This window comes from Porites lutea, chromosome 6 (assembly GCF_958299795.1).
Source record: "Porites lutea chromosome 6, jaPorLute2.1, whole genome shotgun sequence".
NCBI lineage: Eukaryota > Metazoa > Cnidaria > Anthozoa > Scleractinia > Poritidae > Porites > Porites lutea.
The window spans coordinates 14,780,829-14,804,808 of record NC_133206.1 but is presented as its reverse complement, the minus strand read 5'-3'; the positions used below and the strand labels follow the sequence as shown (position 1 = coordinate 14,804,808).

The window sequence follows — 23,980 nt, the reverse complement described above, 5'->3', positions numbered from 1 at the left end:
ACGCTTCTGATTATGACTCCGACTCCGACTCCGTCGCTAGTGAAAACCAGCCTTAAGAACATGCAACTCAAGCTTACAAAATACCGTTGAGCCTTCACTCCGAGATGCAGTAATGATAGCACAAAATGTTACTCTAACCAATACATACTGAGGGGAGGTAAAATACAAGAATGTAACAAAATTTTAACCCTGGATTAGCGCTAATCGGCCTTTCAGGAAGCGGGCCCAGCTGATGTGTGACCCGTGGGACACTTTCTCAGCACTTTCAATAAATTATAAGGCTGAATCAGCCTGTGGTACGCCGTTGATTGAGCTCTACAAGGCGATTCCATTGCGAGGTGATTAATGCCGATTACCCAGCAGTACATAACTTCCCTGTGGTACAGTTTGGTGCAGGATTGTAAATATCGTTAATATCGATGAAGTGATTAACGCCGACTACCCAACAGTACGTAATTCGCTGTGGTACCGTTTAGTGCAGGGTTGTAAAGATCGTCAATATCGAGGTGATTACTGCCGATTACCCAACAGTACATAATTCCTTGTGGTACCGTTTGATGCAGGGTTGTAAATAGCGTCCGCTTTTATTGTCTTACCTGGATAAGACCAAAGTAAGCATCTAAAATGTCCCGTAAGCCTTCTTGAATTAGCTGTTAAAACAATATTCAAACAGCCGTTACGTGTTACAGATAGCCTGCATAACAGGTGCTTTATGAAGCGCCTGTTATGTTATGCAGGCTAGTTACAGAAGGAAAACCAACTGACTCTGACTCTAACTCTTACCAATCGCAACACAAGGAAGCGATTAAATGAACCAATCAGAACTCGAAGAGAAATACTTGAAGTTGCTGCCAAGCGCGGGAAAACAGTTCACAGCAAGTCACGTTCAGGTTTGGTTTTAATTCTGATTGGTCTAGAAAGTAGCGACGAGGTAATTAGGACTCATGGGGGAGGTGTTAATACGATATGGGACGTTCAGTTGCGAGTGGGCAACTATAAGGTTATTTATTTACGGTTTACGGTTTGGTGATCGGGAATTTCACGATAAAAATGACTGTTAAAGGGACGTAGACATAAAATTGAAAGTCCGGCTTCGCTTCTCAAACTCATTAGCAATTTAATGGATAAAAGCAAACAAACAACAAATCAAAAATCATAAATAAATAAAAAAATAACAAAAAACAACAACAATACAACAAAAACCGCTGCAGCGATTGTAATCCGGATACACAATAACATATTACATGAACCCCTTCGCATGTAATTTCTCTTATTCCTTAACGGCTTTCGCCTAAGGATGAAGACAAACCTTATCATGTCTGAAGATATGGGGCCTGAGAAGATCCAACATTCCCAAGATGTGAGAGAACACGAGCAGATGCTGCTGGTTTGTAAATTCTTTAGATTTGAGATGAACTCGACCTCTCAGTTGTGCTGCTATCATCGGGAGGTGCCTACAACAATAATATAATGATTATAAAGTACAAAGCATTTAGACCGGTACAAGCGATCACCTGACAACAAGATCACAGACAACAAATATTTTTTTCCCTGTTTTGTCCAACGTGGCGGGCAAATTTAGAATCATTGTGCCTTAGGCAAACTTGTGCATCGAATGATTTGATAACGAGCTGTTGAAAAATAACAAGAGTAACAAAAAGAAAGCGAAAAGAGGTTTTATGGAGGTAGACAATGCCCAGTGATCTAGAGGGCCTGATCATAGAGAAAGCAAAATGGAATCATTTTAACGTAACGACTTTGGCCATACTACCGAATCACTTAACTCACTCCGCGTCCGCTTATCGAGAAGGATAGGGTTCAAATCCTACATCGAGCCTGAATTTTGTCAGGATCTTTCTTAGACCCAAAAGTGCAAAGATTAGAAAACTACAAAGACCATTGCTTATCCTTGCTTGATCGATACTACTAATGATCCCTTTTACATATTTAAGGTTAGGAATATTGCCTTCAGCCCCAGGGGGGAGGGGAGCATTCGCATACTTGGCCTACACGGGTATGCGCCGCTGAATACTTTATGGCACTCAGGGTCTTGAGTCTAGGTGTACAATTTCACTATTTAGCGCCTTGAACAAGGTGTGTTTTGGATCGGAAGCCTTTAAAAGAGAGTGAAAATTGGAGATGAGCGGTCTACATTTGTGTGACCAGCAATTAAATCCAAAAACAATCTAGTTCCATGATATAAGCTTGAAAAATTGCTTAATTGTGTATGCGAAACGAAATGAATCGGGGTCATAAACCAGGTCTCTTGCCTTAAACAGGGTGGTAAGCTTAAACACAGGGTTCGTACAGATTTTAGGGTGCAAGATTCAAGACTTTTTCTACACTTTTTTCAAAAACAATAATTTCCATTTCCAGATTCAAGATTATCAAATAGGTGATCAATAGAAGACCTTTAAAAACGCAGGAACAAAGCCGGTTTTCATGATGCGCTTTAGACCGGCTGCCACAAGTCGACTGCGTGAGCGCTGAAGGCGCCGGGTACTCTCGCGAAGGCAGAAACCGGAAAGGGTTTTGAGAAAGTCTAGAAGCGCTGCAAACGTACGGGCGAGATTAGACAAGATTTGACCAAAACGAAAAAAATTTTCACTTATAAGGCACTTTTTACAATTTTTCCAGACTTTATCTCCATTCTACAGACTTTTTCCAAGTCTGGAAAATTGCTGAGCAAAGTTCAAGACTTTTTCAAGAATTCAAGAGTATGTACGAACCCTGTGAACAGGATCAGGGTTGAAGGCCTCGGCGGCACCCCTCTACCAAAACTTCCCTTAAGCACCCCTCCCCGGGCAATCAGCCTACATTTTAACATACCTAAGAAGCAGCATGGGATGTTGACAGGCCAGTTTCCGTAGCAACAGACTTGTGTTATAGGCTCTATCTTCATATTCTTTGCCCGGCTTGGAATCAGCAAGAGTTGTCAATACACGGTGACACAGGACATCCAACTAATGAAAAGGTCAAACGACAGTTAAGTTAGACCACAGGACTATGAACCGAGGTAAGATTAATAGTACCAACGATACTCGAATCAGTTTGGAGAATAATGAGGTCACTGTCTGAAGAAGTTACCATCGTGCCCGCTAACGAGGTCAGTCTACAACAACAAATCTTAAAAGATTTTAGCACTACTTTGCCAGATTGTAAGCAAAGTTTTCCCGTTTCCTCTCTTTGTACTTCCTATTTTAGCCTGGAGAAAATAAGTTTCATTATATCTTATCTATCCTCTCATTATTGTCAGCGTTATAAAATATTGTATTTTATATGAAATTGAGAAAATAAAAAGTACAAAAAATTATGCAAGGGAGACTTGATTTCTTACCTGACAAACACTGGATTGAGTGATTGTTCCGGAAGTTGTTAGGGAACGGAAATCTTTAATACTCCTCATCACCCTCGGCTGTGCGAGATAAAGTTGAACAAGAAACTGGGCTGTTAGCCATTTCGACCACCTAGCGAGAGAAAAAGAGCTCTTAAGATCCCATACTTTCTAGTCTGAGTGCAGACGTTCCTTATCTCCATTTCATGACACAAAAAAACGACACATACATCGGACACGTCTGCACGCAGGTAGTACGCTACGTAGCCATCATTTGGGGACGTCACGCAACGCTCCTACTCGATCGACGAGGAGCGTTGCGTGACCCATAATCTGTAGGTCAGAGAAAAAAATTCTAACACAAATACCTTTTACTGTTCAATGTACAACGGACAACGGATTGAATCTTCCCCTTGTCACCATGGCAACACAACGAGATTAACTGAAGTCGAGCTGCGATAACTTTCGAAGCAAACTGCTCTACATTCTCTCTAAAATAAAGAGATGAAGGAATAAACTATCAATAACCAAAGGTTAGGGAGTGCGGGCGACAACGATCAGAGGTCCAAACGCATTTGCTCCAACGCTGCGCTTTGCGTAAGTTTCACGTGAGAGATGGTCAAAACACGCGTGATCAGACTACGAGGGGTAGAAGGTCGAAACGCGCGTGATTAAATTGCGTTTTGTGCATCCCATTCATTCTTAGTCGAAGTCCAAACGAATGCTGGCTGCATACATGCGACGCATGCGTAATAACAACCTGGAGATTAGGATTGCGGGCTCCTCTTGTCGCCCGCAATAATTGTTAAAGCAATCTAACCGTGGTATAAATCTTGTTACTAACAGTACCACTACCTCGCAACAAGGTCTTCATGGTCAAACGAATAAACATTGCGATGGATTAATGAGATCTCCAAAGAGAAGAAGAGAGACTACCGTTTCTCCGAACTAGTTCAGTAGAATACTACATTTTTAAATGTTCACCGAGGCTAAAAAGGTTCTGCAGAGAAAAACAGAACAAATTTTTTTGATGACAAAGTGTAAAACTACAGAGATGGAAGTGGCTTAGGGGTGTACAGTCTGTGAATAACGATTTGCGCTGAGCGATTGCTATTCCGCTGAAACCGTTCCTTATTTTTCAAGTTCAATTTTCATTTCTCAACTTTCACCCCTTTTTTCCTTACGTTTCGATCCGTACCTTATTTCCTCTGACACGTATGGAGTTTTGCCATCTTTCGTTTGTTCAAGAAAGTCAGTGTAAGTGGTACCTTAAAAGAAAAGAAAAAGTTAAGATACGTCTTCTTGGTCTAAGACTAAGACTCTTACCCATGCCAAAAGTGAAGCAATCAACTTGACGTACCTTTTTTCAAACACCACTCCTGAACATTGCTAGAAAGCTCGGATAAAATTAAACTGGTCAGAGAAGAGATCTGGGCTGGATTTAAATCCAAAACAGGTTCTTCAAACACAGCCTTCAAGAGAGAGAAAAAGAAAAAAAAAGAGAAGTATTTCACACAAGCTCAAATGGATCTAAGGGTTGTAGGATAATATATAACAATTATTCACCGAAGTGGAGATGGCTAGTGGGGTAAATATCCATCACTAGCCACCGACAATGAAATGAATAATTGTTTTAGTATAAACTAAAACAGTGAGATAATTGAGCCAAAAATGATGATTTTTAACTCCTTGATCGCTGCCAACGATAAAAATTTTGGCGCGCAAATGACCGAAGAGCCGTTACGTTTTCTTGCCGATAAACATAAAAGTATTGATTTAGCTACTGCGGGTACATTTCTTCAAAAGGTTTGTAAATTTTTTCTGTATTTGAAACCATTCTGTAACAAAACCCATTTCTTTTGGTTTTAAAGTTATCTATGAACTTGTAAGCTAAGTAAAGTAACGCAAGACTTAATTTGCATTTGTAACCAAACAACTTTTTCATATAACCGCCCGGCCACAAATACAAGTGCAATTAAAGAAGATGAATGAACGTACGGAATTTGTTCCTTGGCTGCCCACAGCAGTAGACTTTTGATCCCTTCCTTGCCAGAGCCGGGGACTGTGGAAACACGTCCACACAAAATCTAAAGCGGCGGTTGGGTTGAGCCTTAAAAAAACAGAAAAAGAAACAAATAAATTAACAACGAAAGTCGAGAGAGTACTTACTTATTCTGAACGACCCCTTTAGTTAACATACGCATCATCCCTTGTTTCCGTTTAGGTGGCTCTGGATAATAAAGCATTCGTTCACTAAATAATTAGACGTCGACAGCAGACTACCTCCTTTAAGGTCACTCATCCAGTTAATAAATAATTTTTTTCCTAACCAAACCAAAGCTAAATAATAACACACTCATCTTTGTTCAGCCCCGTCGCGGAAGAGCATGCTTGGCTGTTTTACTACCTTCTTCAACTTTGCTGTTAGCTGGTTTCCCATGTTGGGTTTAAATGAAACATTTTCATTGAACATTTTTCGTAATGGACAAATGCTTGATTGTTAAGCCCCAGATAAAAGATCAAACATTTTCGTCCAACATCGTGTTGGAAGGGCATGTTTTTTCGTTTAGCTGCCTATCTCGACATCGCATTTAAATAATTGGCTTTCGTTGTTTCATCCACCGTTTTGATGACAGTCAAGTTTTTGGGTATTGTATCTGTATATAATTATTGTATATGATTGGATTACTATTATGAGACACAGCAAGCATGAAGTTAGCACAATAAACATGTTGTACTCCCTGAAAAATGTGTCATACTACCTCCCTACATCCCCATAACGGCCACCTCTCCACAACCGTCAACGGCCACTTTTTTCTGTCCCAAAGGTGGCCGTTGTGGAGAGGTTCGACTGTAAGCCCAAGCGGGTAAAACCAACCAATCAGAACGCCATAATTTCAGTGGTTATACTACTACATAAGAAATTACTGCAATTTGATTGGCTTAGAGCAGTGATATTTCAGCTTAATTTGAAATACCCACATGTGAAAATTACAAACCCTTTGCAGGTAGTAGTATAAACAAATAATAACCACTCGTGATATTTCAAATTGTCTCAAATTTAACGAGCTGTTCTATTACGTAAAACAATTTCGAAATATCACTCGTGGTATTTATGCCAAATATCACTACAAATCATGCTATTACCTATACTAATCTATACTAATACGTTTTAAGAGTTATGTGGGCTTACACCGATCAAACATCTTTGGCTCACTTACGTTGGGTGTGACAAACATCAAGTTGGACCAAAATGTTTGACCTTCTAGCGGGGTCTTTGAGACCTTTTAGCTGTTGCGCCGTATTTTACCTGTTTTCGTCACCGTTATGACCCAAAAGCCAGTCCAAGCAGTCCTGCAAGGTTTCCCAGCGTGCCCGGTGTGTTAGCAAGCTCAACAGATACGCGGACGGCGAGCGCTCTTCGTGACTGGTCAGTGACCTATCACAACTGGGAATGCTCAGTCTGTCTCGAAACAAGAGCATTCTCTGCAGAAGAGGATGCACATGAACAATTTCCGGGTCTACAATCTCGCACCAATCTACTAACAGACCACTGACCAAGTGATCAAGCGATGGATCAGAGTCATTGGACTGTTCCAACAGCTGAACAAGGATTTCTGAGCATGTTTTCAAGGGGAGAGACTGCTGAGGTGTCCATGCTGCAGACGCGGACTTCGAGTCAGTTCTGCTGTGCCCAGATATAAGTGTTTCCACAATAGCCTGGATCAAATCCTCAAAAAGCGGAGAGTTTGTTTTCCTCACTTTCAAACAAGCTGAAATGAACAATGTAAACTGCTTAATAATTCACGAAGGAAAGTTAAAACAAATCATTATTCATTCAAAATATTTCTCTGTTTCTGATTGGCTAAAATCCCACGCATAATTCATCGTATCCTGCTACTGTCGACCAAATTTTTGAAGAATTTTGCGATATGTCAAAATTCACGTCAATTGTGCAGTATAACTGCCAGAAAACTAAACACTTAACCGAGACGAACTGGGGACGAGGTTTAGTTGTTTTGGTAGTGAGTACAAAATGGCGGAACATTTCACTCGTTTCTCGAGGAAGAAATAGGCGAACTATTAACTAAAAACATGGCAAGAACAGCAAGAAGACAAATCGACGGAGGAGAATATTTGCTGTACTGAAGAACCTCTTATGCGAGAAAACTTAAAGTTAAAACTCTGTAATGGCGGCAGCCGAATGACGTCACAAAAATCGAGCTAAAGGTACACTGGGAAATTTAAACCCGCGAAAACAGGAGACATCCTGTATTTAAATCTCTTAGATGGAACACTACATACTCATACCCATTTATTGAAGACTAGAGTCAAATTTGTTTACCATTTTAATACAAATTAAACAATTCTGGAAAAGGAACTTTCTAACAAACCTTTCACTGCCGAATCCACAGTAACAGATTCTGGTTTAACCGCGCGATCTTTTGAGGCGGAAATAAATTTTCTAACAAGGGCAATGTCACCAGTGTTGTTGTCTGAAGCTAGCTGTTCGAGGATTGTGTCATCTGACGGGGAAAAAATCTTGGTAAGCTTCAAGTATGACAGTAAACCAATATTAATAAGTTTATAGAGCGTTTTCACCCATGCGGCCAGCATCTATGTAAATTCACGGAGACAAAAGAAAGCGTTTAAGGAACCCCTACAGGATTCGTTTGGGACGCCAACATGGCCGCCGTTTCATTGTTCTTGAACAGCAATAGGGAGCTTAGGCAACGATGACGGCGACGTCAACGAGAACGTCAAAACAGCAATAGTCGAGGACGTGAACACAAGACAACGAATTTCTTATTCTTTTCCTGGACTTCGATACAGTATTTTAGAATTTAACTCCAGAAAAATTTGCCAAAAATTGACGAATTGAACGAGATGGAATATGCGCGATAAATTTTGAAGCAAGGCGAACCCCTGTAGCCGTCGCTGTCGTTGTTGCTTAAGCTCCCTAATATGGTTGCCTTGACGACATGTGAAAACCCCCTTTTCTTCATACTCTGTAAACCTTTATGCTGCTGATGAGCAGAACTTGTTGTGACAATCATATAATTTATCTTTGGCGATCGTTTCCTTTTTTCCCTCACAACCTATACGTTATGTTAACACTTCCAGTCCTAAGAGGGAATAACATCAACTTTCTCTTGACAACATCCATACATAACAAAGAAAACAAAAAGTTATCACAATTACTGAAATGATCACCTAAGGAAAATGCTCTGATGTTTTGTCAAAGTCTCTCAAAATAGTTCCTTAAGGAAATGTATGGAAATCAGTCTGGAGAATTCGTATGTGGATACAGGGGCTTTTAAGGGTTAAGGAGACCAAGGAGCTATCCCACAAGACGAAAGTAGATACTAGGGTCAATTCATTAAAACGTCTACACCTTTAATTTACAATTGTAGCTATTAGAGAACTTTAGATTCTGAGACGTGGACGACTACGAGTATGAGATTTTCTCAATACTGAGTATTGCTCACGCGTGAACCAGCGTCATTTTGGCGGGAAAACACAATACCCGTCGTCATTCTACTACGAGTTTTAGTGAGAATAGGGAGCTTTAGCATCGACGACGGCAACAGCAGCGAAAACGTCAGTTTTAAAATGAATTCCCGTATTTGCAATCTTTGTCTCGTTTATTCCAATTTGCTGAAAATGGCAAGTGTAGGCGAATTTCCCTGGAGTTGATTTCTTGAGGACAGCACTCAAGTTTAGAGAGAGAAAAAGAGATTCGTCGTCGCTTGTTTACGTCCTCCATAAAACTTGCAATTAGGCATTTTCACGTCGTAGTCGTGCAAGGACGGTGACGAAATGTACAAAAAAGCGTGATGCACGTGCAAAGTTGTTGTTTTGCGTAATAAACCTATTGCTTTTTTGACGTCCTGGTTGCCGTCGCCGTCGTCGTTGCTTAAGCTCCCTAATGTCATAGTGGCGGGAACAAGTTATCAAATGTAGGAAGTTTTATCATTTTGGAAGTTTTATCATTTTTGGGGAGGGTTTTACCTCCTTCAGTGTAAATAACCGTACTAACTTTTTTTAGTGAAAAAAAAGTAAAATGAAGCTTTTCGGGGTGTCCTTTTTTCGAGAACACGTGCAAAAACTTTAAGTTAAATCTCGTACTCGTACTCGTCCTCAAATCTTAAGCTCTGTACTGTTTCCAAACTCTAAACCAATAACTGCACTTGTGCTAAAAACGCTTGTGCTTGTAAATGCTTCATTGAATTCACCCCTGGTCCCGGTTGTTTAAACGTTGGGTAGCGCTATCCATAGGGTGAAACACTATCTGCCGGACAAATATTACGGAAACCAACTGCGTTGTCCACTGGACAGAGATTAATCCAGTGGATAAAGGAATGACAACCGTGGAAAGAAACGCGTTATCCAAATGTGAATTCAAATTAAACAGGAACAATTTTCTTGCCTGGTTGTTTCTGTTCCGTGATTCCCAGCTGCTTCTTGTACTGTGAAATGGCGACACCTAACGCCCCGCCTACAAACAGATTACCGGTATGAAAGGTTAAGGACTCAATGGAAGTATGATACTTGGAAACTGAAAAAAACACACCCTTCACTACACACGGAACTGACATACCTTTAAGACTGTAACTGGCAAGCTTACTGATAGTTTTTACAAAACTACAATCCACGCCTTTCTTTTCCAGTGCTGTCTAAAAATCAATCAAAACAAGTTTAAAGTTAGCTGGCGTATTGCTTTCAACTTTGTTAAGTATGACAAGCCTAAGACAGACAAAAACGTTTTTTCCTGTTTTACATGTAATTGTTTTTGAGGAGTAACATTAATTCTTCAACAACTTTCCTTGTCTTATAAACCACGACACGATGTCAAAATGTAATACATTTCATAAATATATACAAATCTATACAACTAACTGTCGTTTATTACTGATTTTGTTTTTTACAACAGCATGCCTTTCTTGGTACTTACTAATGCAAATGCAAGAACATTGAAGGTCTTTAAAACGTCCATATCCGGCAAGGTTTCTTGGGAAATTGCACTCGAGAGACCGAGGAAAACAAATTACGCCAGGATCTCTTTTTCCATTGATCTTTGGGCTGATGCTTCTCTTCAATACTGCGCAGGCGTGGAAAAATTCAAAAATACTAGAAAAAATCTCGAGTTCAGACCGCGAGAGACCATCAACTATCGTTGCTGACTGCCTCTATTTCCGTTTCAATTTTGACTGGTAACGTTTTCAAAGTTTAGAGAAAAAAAATAAAAGAGTATGTATTCTAAAGAACTTCAAGGCCTTTAAAAAGCTGAAAAAGGTTATCAAAAATCAACGGATTAAAGCACAGCAACAGACTGAGTGGTACCTGTCTTGACTTGAAAAGTCTAAGCAGAGGACAGGAGAAAGCAGCCTTATTAGACAATCCATCAACAAACTTCTGGCCATGATCTGAACCTAGGATCTACAAAGAGCAGGGAAAGAGAGTTAGATGACGAAATGATTTTAGAAATTATGCATGAAATTATGCATCCAATTTAGTATTTTTATTTTGAAGGAAAAACTTCCCTTCTGTATTGCTTTCGACTCTTTTGGACTGACTGGTATATAAAACTTACAGAAGCAGAGGTCAAAATCTGTTTCAGTATACCTTGAAGGACCTAATAAACGCCCAGAGGGTCTATTTAATTGTAGGGGTCCAAGCGGGGACGATTAGTTGATAGGAGGCGTTTAAAAGAGAAAGGCGTTTAATCTCATAGCTGTAACAAGCTGAACAAAACTCAGAACCTGCTTTCGGCGAAAATATTACGAAAGTTTAAAAATAGCGGATTGATACGTCTAGGCCGTCTAGAGACCCATATCGCTTTCTTAAAATCCAACATCGACGTTAGAATCCTCGCTCAGGGTTATTGTGTTGCCATCGTTAGTCCATCCTCGTTTTGAACTTGACACATAACAAGATGAAATCCGCAAAGCCTTGTTAATCAAGCAAGAAACTGAATGGGTTGAGTGATTTTGCTCCTTTTTGCTAATTCCAAGTATTTTGGAGTGATTCTCATGGGGGGCGACTATTAGACAGGCGGTGTTTTTAGATAAGAGGCGTATATCTGGAAGTGGGCGTTTATTAGGCCATTTACGGTAAACCACACCCGCGCGAAACGGTTGCTCGCGAAACGTCAATCACTACGAACTAGCGCATCAGATTCATCACCTTGCACCTCTTGCAAGCTTCAACCCGCCATTGTTCGTTTCCCGCGTTTGGCACCAAATGCATACTTTCCCGCGCTTAGCGAAGACGACAGAAATCTGCTTCAAGACCTGATAGGTTCTTTAGCTACTTACATTTGTTATGACTGAAACATGCGAATGCTGTGGCTTTACGTAACCGTTTGTAAACAAAATAAATTTATCAAACTAGTTTTAGTGAATAAAAACTTTCACAGCAACCTCGACAAACTTGTGCATGATGTTTTCCGCCAGCGAGTCTTGTGGATTCTCCCCACGGTTCGCACTGATAACTTCCTTGGTCAAAGCCTAGAACAAAATCCAACGAACAATATTCTAACTTACTAGATAAACGTCGTGCTGCTGGGGGGTTACATTTTTAAATTTTGTACTTGAACAAGTTGTTCCACAAAATAGCCAAGTGTGATCATCAAGTGAAAGATACCAAGCAATACTTCACAATGATGTTCACTGCGTGATCTTGAAACTGTCTTGGCAATTAACAAAAATGCTATTTTAATGTGGCCAGTCACATAAAACCTACGTCAACCGTAACGGATTATGTCTGGTAATAAAATAAAGAGTTTGTCACCCATGTAATATAATCCAGACTCTAGATTCCAGGGAGACTTTTGCTTGTGGAATCCGGAATCCTGGGCCTTGGAATCCGGAATTTCGCTAACGGTTAGAATCAGGAATCCAAGACTGTCTTGGATAACCTTACAGGGGCCAAGTTTGACTGAGCTGAACGTAAGAAGTTAGTGGTTAAGGCGGACCATCGTAAACGACTTTTTATTGGCCCCAGTTATTAAGATTCAATTCAACGTGAGTTCACCTTTTGCACACGATTTTCAATGAGCCTTTGTTCTTCAGTTATAACATCCTCAGGAGACAAGAAAATCTACAAGACAAACAGAGAAGCATCTTTGTAGCCTTAAGCTTCCGCGAGGAGGAAAATTATTACGTTAGAGTTGCATAGAGACTCGTACCCAGTCGCTGTTTATGTGTATTTGGGGTGAGAGAAGACTGGGGTTAGGCTGAAGCGTGTGGGGACTCATGGGAAGGGACGAAGGAAAAATAGCGTCGCTTGAAAAAAACAAGCGAGTCTACTAGTACAAAAGGAATCGAACCCAAAAATCGCCACAACACTGTTTGGGCACTCTAACCTTTGAACTACGGGCGAACTCATGGAACTCGAGTACTCACACTAAGTCCAAATGTGACATACGTCGTACATGTCGTTAACATCAAAAATACATCGAATGCCTTTTTTGTCCCAGTAAATAGAGAATGGTTAATGTTCAGCTCCATAAATAAATAAGAAAGAAAAAATCACCGCACATTAAACGACTGTTACTGTAAGTTCGTCCTACCTTGACTACTTTGGCAGCCATCTGCTGATTGGTTTCGGTATCATCGACACTAAAACAACATGCAAATGTTTTTAGGGATTTTGCTTGACTAACTGTTAGGCGCTAAATAGTGACCGCTATGTAATTTCTCCATACAATATCACAGCTTAATTAAAAATGAGGGTAATGAGAATATTGTAGACTAAACTGCTGCTTTTAAGCCCTAGGCTTATACATCTTCGTAAGGGGTGTTGGGAGAGCTTATGTACGGAGGGGCTAAAATCCGAGGGGATTTATAACCGGAATAAGAAAAGCACTCGAAACAAGCTATAGCAGTGCTCAGTGGTGGGGGACACCTGTCAGGGGGAGCTTATAACCCGATGGACCTATAACTTGGGTGGGGGGGGGGGGGGATGGTTATAAGCGGCAGTTTACGGTAAAGGGAAAAGCATGAGGGATAAATCGTAAATGTCTATTCCCCTCATCGATAGCCTGTAAATACAGCCGCATCTCATCGCTCCCCGCCAAAAATTCCCAGCAGCTGTATTGGCATGCTACCTCAGCAGTACCAAATGAAATGCATGAAAGCTTCAGTGGATTACACCATTTCTTCATACTGAGCCTCAAGCAGAAAATGCAATAAAGATACAAAATATTTTATCACACAAACAAACAAACAAAAATTAAACAAACTACAAAATAAAATAAATAAATAAATAAATACGAAATGCCAAACCTCATTGACGCGTCTTTAGGAGGTAGAGACGGAGCAGCAGTAGCGAGAGGTAGCGGAGTTATACCACCATCCAGGGACTCCAAATCTGCACCTGTGACACAACGCTGGTTATGAGGATGGGCAGGAAAACTCGAAAATACGAATTGCAAATTAGTCAAAACCTCCCGTGTAATAATAACTAAATTGGGGTTAAATAATAAGATAATGTTGTTCGCTGTCGTCACCGTATGGGAAGAACCATCTTTGATTTGCCCATCACCTTTGCTTATTAAAACTAAGTTGGAGGTTTGGCAAATCTTTGAAGAGACATATGTCTTCCTCCCCACATATCCTCCCTAGTGATAGGTGAACATACAGACAGTGGGCTGGTGGGCTGTGTCGTATTGTCTCGGTAACAACTTAGGCCGGAAGATCTCTGCCTGCTACAGATCCCTGCTCTCTCCTCACTATTGTAGACGTATATCAAAAGTCGTTCTCGTTTTGCCGGCTAGCCTGGGACCACACTCCATGGTAGGGAAAAAGGGATAACGACTAGCTAGTTATAGGGAGAGGGGAAAGGCCCTGCCCACTTCCCAGGGAGAGGGGAGAGCCCCACCCACTTCCCAGGGAGAGGAGAAAGGCCCCACCCACTTCCCAAGGAGAGGAGAAAATTCCCCACCTACTTCCCAAGGAGAGGGGAAAGGCCTCACCCACTTACCAGGGAGAGGGGAAAGGCCCCACCCACTTCCCAGGGAGAGGGGAAAGGCCCCAACTACTTACCAGTGAGAGCGGAAAGGCCCCGCCAACTTCCCAACTTCCCAACTCCCCCTCTTCCAATCCCCTCCGATATTTACCTCCCTTTCCTCAAATGGAGAGGTTGTTCACAGGCTAATTGACCGCAATCTCAATTGTCGTGGTCCAAATTCTGGGATAGCCAACAACATGCAAAAATGTCTTACAATGGGAGAAACTTATTGCGTTATTTACTTATTACTTATTGCAAAAATGCCTTACAATGGGAGAAACTTATTGCGTTTAGAATGAGCCTTTTCCTGCAGGACAAGGTCTTTTACTAAGTGAACGATCTGATAAAACTGCATGTGTGACGACTGCACCTTCCCAGCGAACATTTACTGTGGGACATAACTACGGTTACGCTAGTATTTCCCAAGGAAGCACCCTTGACAGCTACCGAGATGTCGAGATGTTGTAAATTGTAAAAATTGTAAAAAATTGTAAATTGTAATTTGTTTACCCACGGATCACTAAGGAGTTCATAAGAACTCGTTGAAACGTGTCCGTGCGTTCCAGATCGAATTGGAATTTGTTAGTGTTGGTTTTAAAGGAGAGGGGAAAACCGGAGTACCCGGAGAAAAACCTCTCGGAGCAAGGGAGAAAACCAACAACAAACTTAACCCACATATGGCGTCGACGCCAGGATTCGAACCGGGGCCACATTGGTGGGAGGCGAGTGCCCTCACCACTGCGCCACCCTTGCTCCCCAATGTTTGTCTCGGGTTTCTTACGACAAATCGACGACTAGTCATTAAATTTCCAGCGTAAGCGACGCACTGTACGAGTCGAATACCGCGGGAAACACACTTGAGTGTGAACGCGTCCATCACAGATAATGCGTTGCGAAAAAGACACTTCGGGAAATTGCTTTTCTCCCCTGAATACGTACCCACGACTATTACAAAGAAATGAAAACTTACTTTCTTTCTTAGAAGGTGGTTCCTCGGTCAGCAAACAGCAGAACATGTCCCCACCAACAGCTCCACGGAGCTGCTGAACTTCAACAAGCTGAACCATGTAACCTAAACAAAGACAATAAATGCACTCAAGGAAGACTAACAAGACTAACTAAGTAACGCCTCAGTGGTGGCAAACCCACAAAGTGCTTCTTCGTCTACCATGCTCCGCAACGCATGGAATTTGGAGAGACACTTAGATTCGAAGACCAGGACGAATTTTCATTTTTCGCGTATTCTAAAAAAATCGACACCCCGGAAAACTCCATTGTACTTTTTTCATCAGAAAAGTTAGCAAGGTCGTTTTTCTTGAAGGAAGTTAAGCCCTTTATCGATCACAAAATAATAACATTTCTAACCGCTGATACCTTGTTTCCGCCACTGCGACATTTTCGCCAAAACTTGTTCGAGGACGAGAACTACGAGTACGAGATTTGACTGCAAGTTTTTTCGCGTATTCTCAAAAAATTGACACGCCAGAAAGCTTCACTGTACTTTTGATTCACCACATAAGTCAGCACTGCTATCTTTATTGAGGGAGGTTAAGCCCTCTCCCGGTCACAGAATGATAAATCTTCTTAAGTAACATTTGATAACTTGTTTCCGCCGCTACGGCAATCTTGTAAAAACTCGAAGTGGAAATACGACGGCTACCACGTTTTCCCGCCAAAATGACGCTGGTTCACGCGGGAGCACTACTTAGTACTCAGAAAATCTCGTACTCGTAGCCATCCTCGTCTTACGGGTCTCTATGACAAAAACAAAAGTAACAAAAGAATTCGTGTCTATTACTTTCTTTGAGGGAAGAGGGGAACCAAACATGTGTGCGTAAAATGCCGACTAGGGACCGTCAATTGTCGTTCTCAGTTTCGGTTTAGAAAAAAAAGACAGAATCTAAAACAAAAGAAAAGATACTGACCATGACAATGAGTCGCTGGTTTATTGACACCCGAACTAAAACTCATACAAGGCGAATTCGCGGCCCTAACGGCAGTACACTCGGGGTTAAATTTTAACAGATACAGCCGGTATAATATTGTCCCTCAAAGCAATCCAATGAAGCTCTTTCATTAATTTACGCGACAGGCTCACTAACCTTTGTCTAACACGGCTTCCTCTATCCCCACAGGGTCCTCCTGAGCAGCTTTGTCCAGCTGCTGGAGAAGTTTGCTGAAAAGCAGAAGTACACTAATGTCAACAATCGACTGCAGAAAGGCAGTTTTCCTCGTTGGCTTTGGGCTCTGGTCTGGGCTTTCATTGTTTAGACATTTTAACTAAAACAATTCTTCCCCTGCTTTTCGGCACTGATTCAACAAATTTTCTAATTTTTGCGGATTTTCCAATGTTTCGCAAATTTTCGCAAAAATCGCAGTTTTAGTCAGGCCCCTTCCAATCTTTCACTTGCATTGCTTTTCACTGAGTTGACGAATTTTTTATCATTTTTCTTGCAAATTTCGCAATTTTTGCAGCTGCGTGCATAGGCATACCTATGTTATATTGCCAACGTCTTCTAAAGTTAGCAGTTACTTGGTTATGAAGAATTAAACGGGGGATTTGAGCCAATCTGAAACGCAGAACTATTTCCTTGATCAGATATGATCACTATAACTCTATCATTCTGTTTCCCAAATGATTTCAAACCCCCGGCTTCAAACAAACAGCATCTCTAAGTTCACACCTCATACTGTTGACAGGAATTCCAAACGACTGGGCAAACAACACCAGCTGAGATGGCATCAACTCTTTCAAGGCTGAAAAGAAACTCAAACGTTTAATTGAGTTCACATCTAGAGGGCCCTATCCTGACAAACAAAATGTCAATTTAGTTCATCCTATTAAAACGATCCCTTTCTATTTCTTTCTTACTGGACGAAAATTTTTCTGCCACAGCATTGTGCAACCATTCCTAACAGCGCGCTTACATTTATGTGCACTGGCTTTCCAGTTAAGCCGCGTGGGTACCCTGTGTAAGCACAGTTTACCGAAACCTTACCTGCATCGACTATCCTAGGGACCTGGGACCTGATCATGCGCAGTCTGAGCCATTCCTGCAGCAGTACAGCCTCTTCTCCAGTGTCAGTAAGATAAACCTTGACTTGTCCATTTTCAGGACACCAAGCACTTAGTAGAGCCATGTATACACTAGTGTCTCCTGTATGAATTTAAAAAAAGGAAAAGGAAAAAAAAACTACAGGCATGAGTAAGCCATGTATGGTTAAGACGAATCTTGAAAGCTTCACTAAAAAGTCGAAACTCGAGGTTGCACACACAAAATATGTCTATCTGAAGCGATCTGAAGGAGACCAATTTTGATAAATTACAATTCGTATTTGGCTCCAAGGCTTGGGCGAATAGAACAACAGAAATCACCTCGTATTTCAGGCATAAATAATCCTTTCTTTTTCGGATGAATTACTTCCCTATGTCTTGTTGCCAGGTATGAATTTAATGTATCAAAATTATACCATTAAAATGCAGTTAAGTTTTTATTCTGCAACAACGACTTACTGTTAGTTTTGTTAAACATGATACGGTATCTGCAATGCGTTACAACTGCCTTATCGTAAAAGCACATTGCATGAGGCCCGTACAGTGTAAACTTAGCCTGAGTCTTTAAATGAGCGGATTTCCAATTCTTTCTGATTCGGATTACTTATTGATGCAAAGCTACATGCAAGTAACAGAACAAATCAACAAATCTGACTGGCTCACCTTTTGGTTCTCCGTAAGTGAGAAGAACAATCATGGCATGTATAACCAACACATGTATAGAGGCCGCATTCCCGGCATACTCTGTGTCCTTGGACCACTGGACAAACAACTGATCTGGCATTTCTTGCTGCTGTATTTGTAGAAAAGCAAAACTAACATTTCACACCATATCACTCTAGACAGTCCACGGTCCTCGATTTTGTCGTATTTTATTGTACAATTCTTTTGCATGCAGTTATTAAGGTAGCTGAAGACTGAATTCGTCGTGGCCGATAATTTCCTAATAGGGCCTCTCTTATGATTACTAGGAGATATTTGTTAACGTTTTCTAAATTGAATCTTAGCTACATGTAAACGAAGAATTATTAAAGGAAAACAAAGAGCAACCAAACCTTATAGAAAATCTCCATTTATCGATTAATAGTTAAAAGCTGACTTCTTTCTTTATATACAAAATAGATGAGGTCTGATAACACTGAAAAAAGTGAAATGGCTCATCTGGGATGCTTACCATTTGACAGAAATATCCAGTGGGGTTGTCGAAACCATAATGGTAAGCGACTTACCAGTTTACCGCAGAATTGCAGGAATTTGTCACTTCAGAGAACTGTATTTTAGTAATACTTTTACGTTAAAACTTATTTCAAAATGATTTGCTTTTGCCTTGTTTTTGATATCAATGAAATTATTTAAGGTCTTTTTTTCCAGACAACATGCACTCTCATTGTTTGACTTAATCACGAAGGTTCTCCGCTGTTTGCTATTTTTTTTTTCAGAATGTTATATTCATTACCACTAAAAAGGGATACGATCGAGTGCAAAATTACTACGAAAAGGGTTCAAAGGCTTACCCAGGAGAAGTTTGCTTCCTGCATATTAACGGCTTGTTGTAAAGTTATTGTGTACAATCTTAGTAGAGCTTGATAAGTTTCTTGACCAGCGATACCCTCTTCCAAAACTGGGCTCATGATTGTGGGACGTTCGATTATCAACTGCGCGATGTCCTGCAAAAATTGTAATAGCAAAGAATTTTCTCTTAAATTTATGCAGTCTAAGTTTCAGTGCGACCACCTCGCGAAAGTAACGTAACCACTTTCCTAAAATGACTAATACTTTACCCAATAAAATCACTATATGTGAAACCTATCGCACATGCGCATGCAACCAAAAAATATCTCCTGGCCCCAGTTGTTCAATCTCTATCCAGCGGATAGTGCAATTGGTTTTTCTAATACTTATCGACTACGTACAGATTTATCTGATGGATACCGCTATCCAGCTTTGGAACAACTGGGGCCCGGAATATATGTAAACCGAATAATGCAAAATAACACAGCTCCACCGTACTGCAAACTTTGCCTTTCACAGCTAACTAAACTAAACTAAATTAACTCTGGTAAGTCAGTCTGTGAAACAGCACTGAAACCCTTGTTCTGGGCCTCCACTTATGTACCAGGATTTGAGTACGCACCATCAATGTCATCGTCGATTTGCCAATCAAGATGAAAGAAAATCCGAAACCCACTTCTGGTAATTCGTTAAGTCCGCTGGGGACCCAGAACAAGAACCTCAGCGCTTCTTCGCAAAAAGTAAAAGATATCAACTCTACTCACAATAACTGTTTCCAAAAACTCCTCTTCACCGTTATCAGTGGCGTGTTCTGCCAGAAACATAAGATATGCTTGTGTTCTCTCGGGAATTATCTCCACTTGGCAGGACTACAACAAAAATATCGGTAGCCAACAATTAATTGACAAGAAAAATAAATCATATATTTTACAGAGCGTAACGAGACAAATAAGAGATCTGAGAAGCTGGTGCTTTGCCTTCTACGTGAAGTTTCTCAGGGCTGTGTTATGTGTTCCTTCCCCACCAACCTCCCCCTCCAAAAAAAAAGATGCGATCCTAGTAATTTTTTTCAGAGATTGCGCCTCTCAGAGACCTCTTACTATGCTCCGAAAGGTGTCGCATGCCTCTTAAAAGTTTGAGAATTGGTTAACTTTAAAGAAGCACCTATATCAATAAGAGCTACGACGCTTTTGAGGATTCCGCGATCCTGACCCAAAATTTTGTTCAATCCCTTTATCCCGAAGGTTGTTTCCAGCGTCCTGCATCCAGTGCACACTTCAATCCCGCATCTCGCCCTCATTTTGCTTTAAATCCCGAATACCGAGCATCAAATAAGGAACTTCCCGGATCCCGCGCATCAAATAAGGGAAATCCCGAATCCGGAGCATCAAATAAGGGAAAACCCGAATCCCGATCGTTAAATAAGGGTAATCCCGGATCCCGAAAAACCTTTTGGGGACCCTTGCTTTTATGGACAGCTAAAAACCGTTGAAATAATGAATTGCCCGTATCAAAGGCTCACCTGTCTGAGAGAAAAGCAACACGTTGCTCGCACAATTTCAAAGTGTGGTAAACTCTGTAAATTCTGCAGTAACCACTTGTAATTCTTGCTCACTGTGCTGTCTGCAGGGAATGATGGGGAAAATAGTTCTTCCACTGTGGTTACCATAGCACTCCCCTCCAGATCCTCCTCACAAACGACCGTTACGTGATCATCCACCTGAATTGTATCCTGGGATAACACTAGTTCCAGGCCCTTGAAGAAAAGGGCAAATGCGTCAATAAGGAAACAGCGTGGCCGAGTGGTCAGCGCGTCGGACCCGCATCCGGTGGTCCCGGGTTCGAGCTCTACTCTGACCATTTGCTGCCGGATTGTTCTCGATCGTCCCGAGTTCAAATTCCTCGGTAGCCAACTGGTTGTCTCCTGCCAGTTGGGGTTTTAAATCCTGGTATATTATAATTCAATTTTTTGCTACTAACTATTTAAGAGGAAGAGTAAACAGGCTAGATAAGCTAAGTGCACTTTTCTCTAAAAACAATCCTTTAGCTTAATTTTTTAAAAAAATGATCGCTTCTTACCTTGACTGCTGAATCTCTTTCGGCGGTTTGTACACTGGACAATCTCCTCATAAAATATTCCAGCACCTCGCCTGTAGACTCTGCATCAGCATTATCACCAAACAGCAAAGACCTTAGTCGTCCCAGGACATGACGCTGAATACCCTACAAACAAAAATGAAATATTTGCCAGTGAATCATCTTGTTGCGACTGTTTAGGACGTTTTCAAACTGGTAATCAATGATCATTTCATGGTTTATTTTGGTTTTTCACGCTTTGTGACATCTCGAGATACCTATCTTTCTGCAAAAGCACTTGAACACATTCTCGGACTCCCAGAAACTCCCACTAGTATATGGAATCGCGAGTAGAATTAGTTTGCATCTGCCTTAATTAATACATACTACTACCGTGCCACGAATTAATTAACTGAAACCATGGACAATCAAAGCTATTGTTGGTTAGCTATTATCCTGTGGTGTGGGAATAATTAACTGTTTTGTGTTTAGGCTTTTCACAATCACATGATATTCCCCTTCGTTTCATGATAGGGATCAAGATAAAGGGCTATAACATCGTCAATTTTTACTGTAATAAAAGAGATACCCCCTTATTCTGTGGAAGAGATCTAGACAATACGCCATGACCTCCCCCTCATTGTATTACGGAAATCAAGACAGTAAGTTATGAGGTTTCACTTTATACTGAGATTCCAACACAGAAACTAGGAGTAAAACATGCGTCCTATACTACTTACAATTCTCTTCTCTGACAGTGTTTTAGAGAAGCCTTCTTCTTTATCTTTTTCGCCCGTTTTCTCCAGTAGCAAGAATTCACACAAACACTGCACGGGTAGTACATCCAACGAGCCCTCTGAAGATTGAACAAGCTCTGCCAGCCACGGCATGCTCTGGGATGTACCCTAAAAGTAGAGTACCAATGAAAGGATAGGCAAAATGTTTTTAAAAAAGTGGAACTTTCGTAACGCGAATACCACCAGAGAAGGAACACAAGTGTCCAAACAGTCGAATTTCCCCAAATTTCGCAACACTACGCCTCCTTATAACATCATGTCCATTTGGTCCCAAAGAAACCAGACGTTTATAAAGACTCTTAGCTTTAATATGGACGCTTTCATAAAACCGAAATTGGGTTTCCTCTTCATGGATCCACATTAAAGAAGTTTTAGTCTCCCTAAACGAAACTAATGTGATCTAAACGCATTCAGAAAACTTGCAGGCTGAACTCCCGTTCACAAAGATACGATTACTGGACGCAAAAGCAAACAAGAAAAACAATGTCAAATTTTCGCCATCTTGAAAATCTGATAGGCTTTGGGTAACCTGTACGAGGGTCGCTACGTTGGTTATCCTGTGCAACGTAGCAGGTGCAGTTGAAGGATTTAAAACATTTTTTTAGGTATGGTATCCAAATAAAAACAACACTGATTGTACTTAGCCACCGGCGATCTCATGAAAACGTTCTTACCTGCCTCTGGATAATCTCTAACAGGAAATCAGGTGATCGACTGCGGCAAAGTCTTTGACCAAGTTTGAGACTCCTGTTTGTAGCCTTCAACTGATCAATTACAGTCTGGGATGGGCGTCGCCCAGGGCCACTAGTGACAGAGAAAGAAAGTAAAGAGATTGGGTGAATTAAGACTTTTTTACAACGTAAAAATTCAATTTTATCGTTAGATATGCAACTATTTGACAGCCATGTTGGGAGGAAAAACAATTATTCTCCACACGAGTTCCTACAACACATCTATCGTTTTTGTGGCATGATGTGACTCAAAGGAATTCTGCAACAGTCCAATTTTTCCTTAGGGGGTATCTATGTGAGCGGGTGGACGGAGGGTAGCACTGAATTACAATACGCGCTGTTTGGGGTGCGCAAGTCACATGGGAGCAGGAAAGGGGGTGTTCTTTTAGCTTTATGCCCATTGAGCCTGTTCCAGGCATTCAGATAGAAGTGCTCAGGCGAAAAATTGACTGGGAAAAGAAAACTAGGGGAGATTCCCCTCGTTTTTCCACCGTACGATTTAACTCGCTACCCACCATCTGAAAACCGTGCTCTACTATCTTAATGCTTGAAACAGGCTAATGCCCATTCCACTGACAACCCCGTTTTTCTCCCCTTTTCCCTCGCCTTTTATAAACAGATGGCGACTTCAAATAGGAAAAAAAATATCGTTTGCTTGCCAGTAAAATACGTCCGCACTGTACTGCAGGCTATACAAACGTGATCCTTTCTATTACTTACACTGGATCCATACTGATCAACTGACTCAATAACAAGCTGTTGCTCTCTGTAATTGTCACCTTCGTTGTAGCTGCAGCCAGGTGCGACTCAAATAAAAGGATTTCCTCCTTTTCGGCTTGTGCTAGCTGCAAAACAAACAAACAGAAAACCCCGTCTCAAAAAATTAAAAGATTCCAGGAATTCTATCTCCACTGCTTTGTCATTTTAAGAGCAAAAGAAAAAACTGGCAGAACACAAGAGTGCTACAGTTACTGTTGCAAGAGTAAGCTACTTAACACTTATTCCTCTCGAGCCCGAATGGGCTCTGAGTCAATAGCCAATTCAACTAGTTGGTCAAAAATATCAAGACAAAACAACTTTAGCGAGCAAAACGTGATTCAGCAACCATTGTTTTGGTTTTCAAAGCCGGCGCCTTTCGCTGCTAGTGGGCTATAACATATAGCCTCATGGTAGCTCCTCCAATCAGAACGCAGCATGGATTATAGACCACTAGTTGGATTTTACTACAACGAATTATACCTGAAGTTCTTGAGAAAGTATCTCATCTTTTTCCTCGCTTACGGCAGCAGTTGGGGGAGGAAATGTAAAATTGCTAAAAGCGAAAAGAACACAAGATTCAGGAAGATTTCGTCTATCTAGTTCATTCACTTGACGACTTGACGGCCATATTGATGAGCCGAAGTAAAAAAATGGCGAACATGTAGGTGTAAGAACTATTTTTGTACGTTAAAAATAATTTTGT

The 23,980-nt window shown here is 41.0% G+C and overlaps 1 protein-coding gene across 1 annotated transcript in view; it reads right to left on the bottom strand.

The window, feature by feature from the left end:
* LOC140940478 (integrator complex subunit 1-like) overlaps positions 1-23,980 on the bottom strand; it is a 50,163-nt gene that overhangs the window by 5,498 nt on the left and 20,685 nt on the right. The window contains exons 19-48 of the mRNA XM_073389453.1: positions 23,758-23,830; positions 23,239-23,363; positions 22,462-22,591; positions 21,731-21,895; positions 20,994-21,137; positions 20,437-20,670; positions 19,679-19,783; positions 18,917-19,069; positions 18,066-18,192; positions 17,347-17,505; positions 17,032-17,104; positions 16,450-16,523; positions 15,318-15,419; positions 13,624-13,714; positions 12,909-12,957; positions 12,371-12,436; positions 11,758-11,844; positions 10,679-10,774; positions 9,936-10,011; positions 9,765-9,833; positions 7,729-7,860; positions 6,645-7,107; positions 5,333-5,444; positions 4,695-4,806; positions 4,533-4,602; positions 3,703-3,825; positions 3,338-3,467; positions 2,830-2,963; positions 1,310-1,454; positions 597-650 (exon numbers count right to left, since the gene is read on the bottom strand). Of these exons, the coding sequence (XP_073245554.1) occupies positions 597-650; positions 1,310-1,454; positions 2,830-2,963; positions 3,338-3,467; positions 3,703-3,825; positions 4,533-4,602; positions 4,695-4,806; positions 5,333-5,444; positions 6,645-7,107; positions 7,729-7,860; positions 9,765-9,833; positions 9,936-10,011; positions 10,679-10,774; positions 11,758-11,844; positions 12,371-12,436; positions 12,909-12,957; positions 13,624-13,714; positions 15,318-15,419; positions 16,450-16,523; positions 17,032-17,104; positions 17,347-17,505; positions 18,066-18,192; positions 18,917-19,069; positions 19,679-19,783; positions 20,437-20,670; positions 20,994-21,137; positions 21,731-21,895; positions 22,462-22,591; positions 23,239-23,363; positions 23,758-23,830 (3,673 nt within the window). The remainder of the gene's footprint in view (positions 1-596; positions 651-1,309; positions 1,455-2,829; positions 2,964-3,337; positions 3,468-3,702; positions 3,826-4,532; positions 4,603-4,694; positions 4,807-5,332; positions 5,445-6,644; positions 7,108-7,728; positions 7,861-9,764; positions 9,834-9,935; positions 10,012-10,678; positions 10,775-11,757; positions 11,845-12,370; positions 12,437-12,908; positions 12,958-13,623; positions 13,715-15,317; positions 15,420-16,449; positions 16,524-17,031; positions 17,105-17,346; positions 17,506-18,065; positions 18,193-18,916; positions 19,070-19,678; positions 19,784-20,436; positions 20,671-20,993; positions 21,138-21,730; positions 21,896-22,461; positions 22,592-23,238; positions 23,364-23,757; positions 23,831-23,980) is intronic.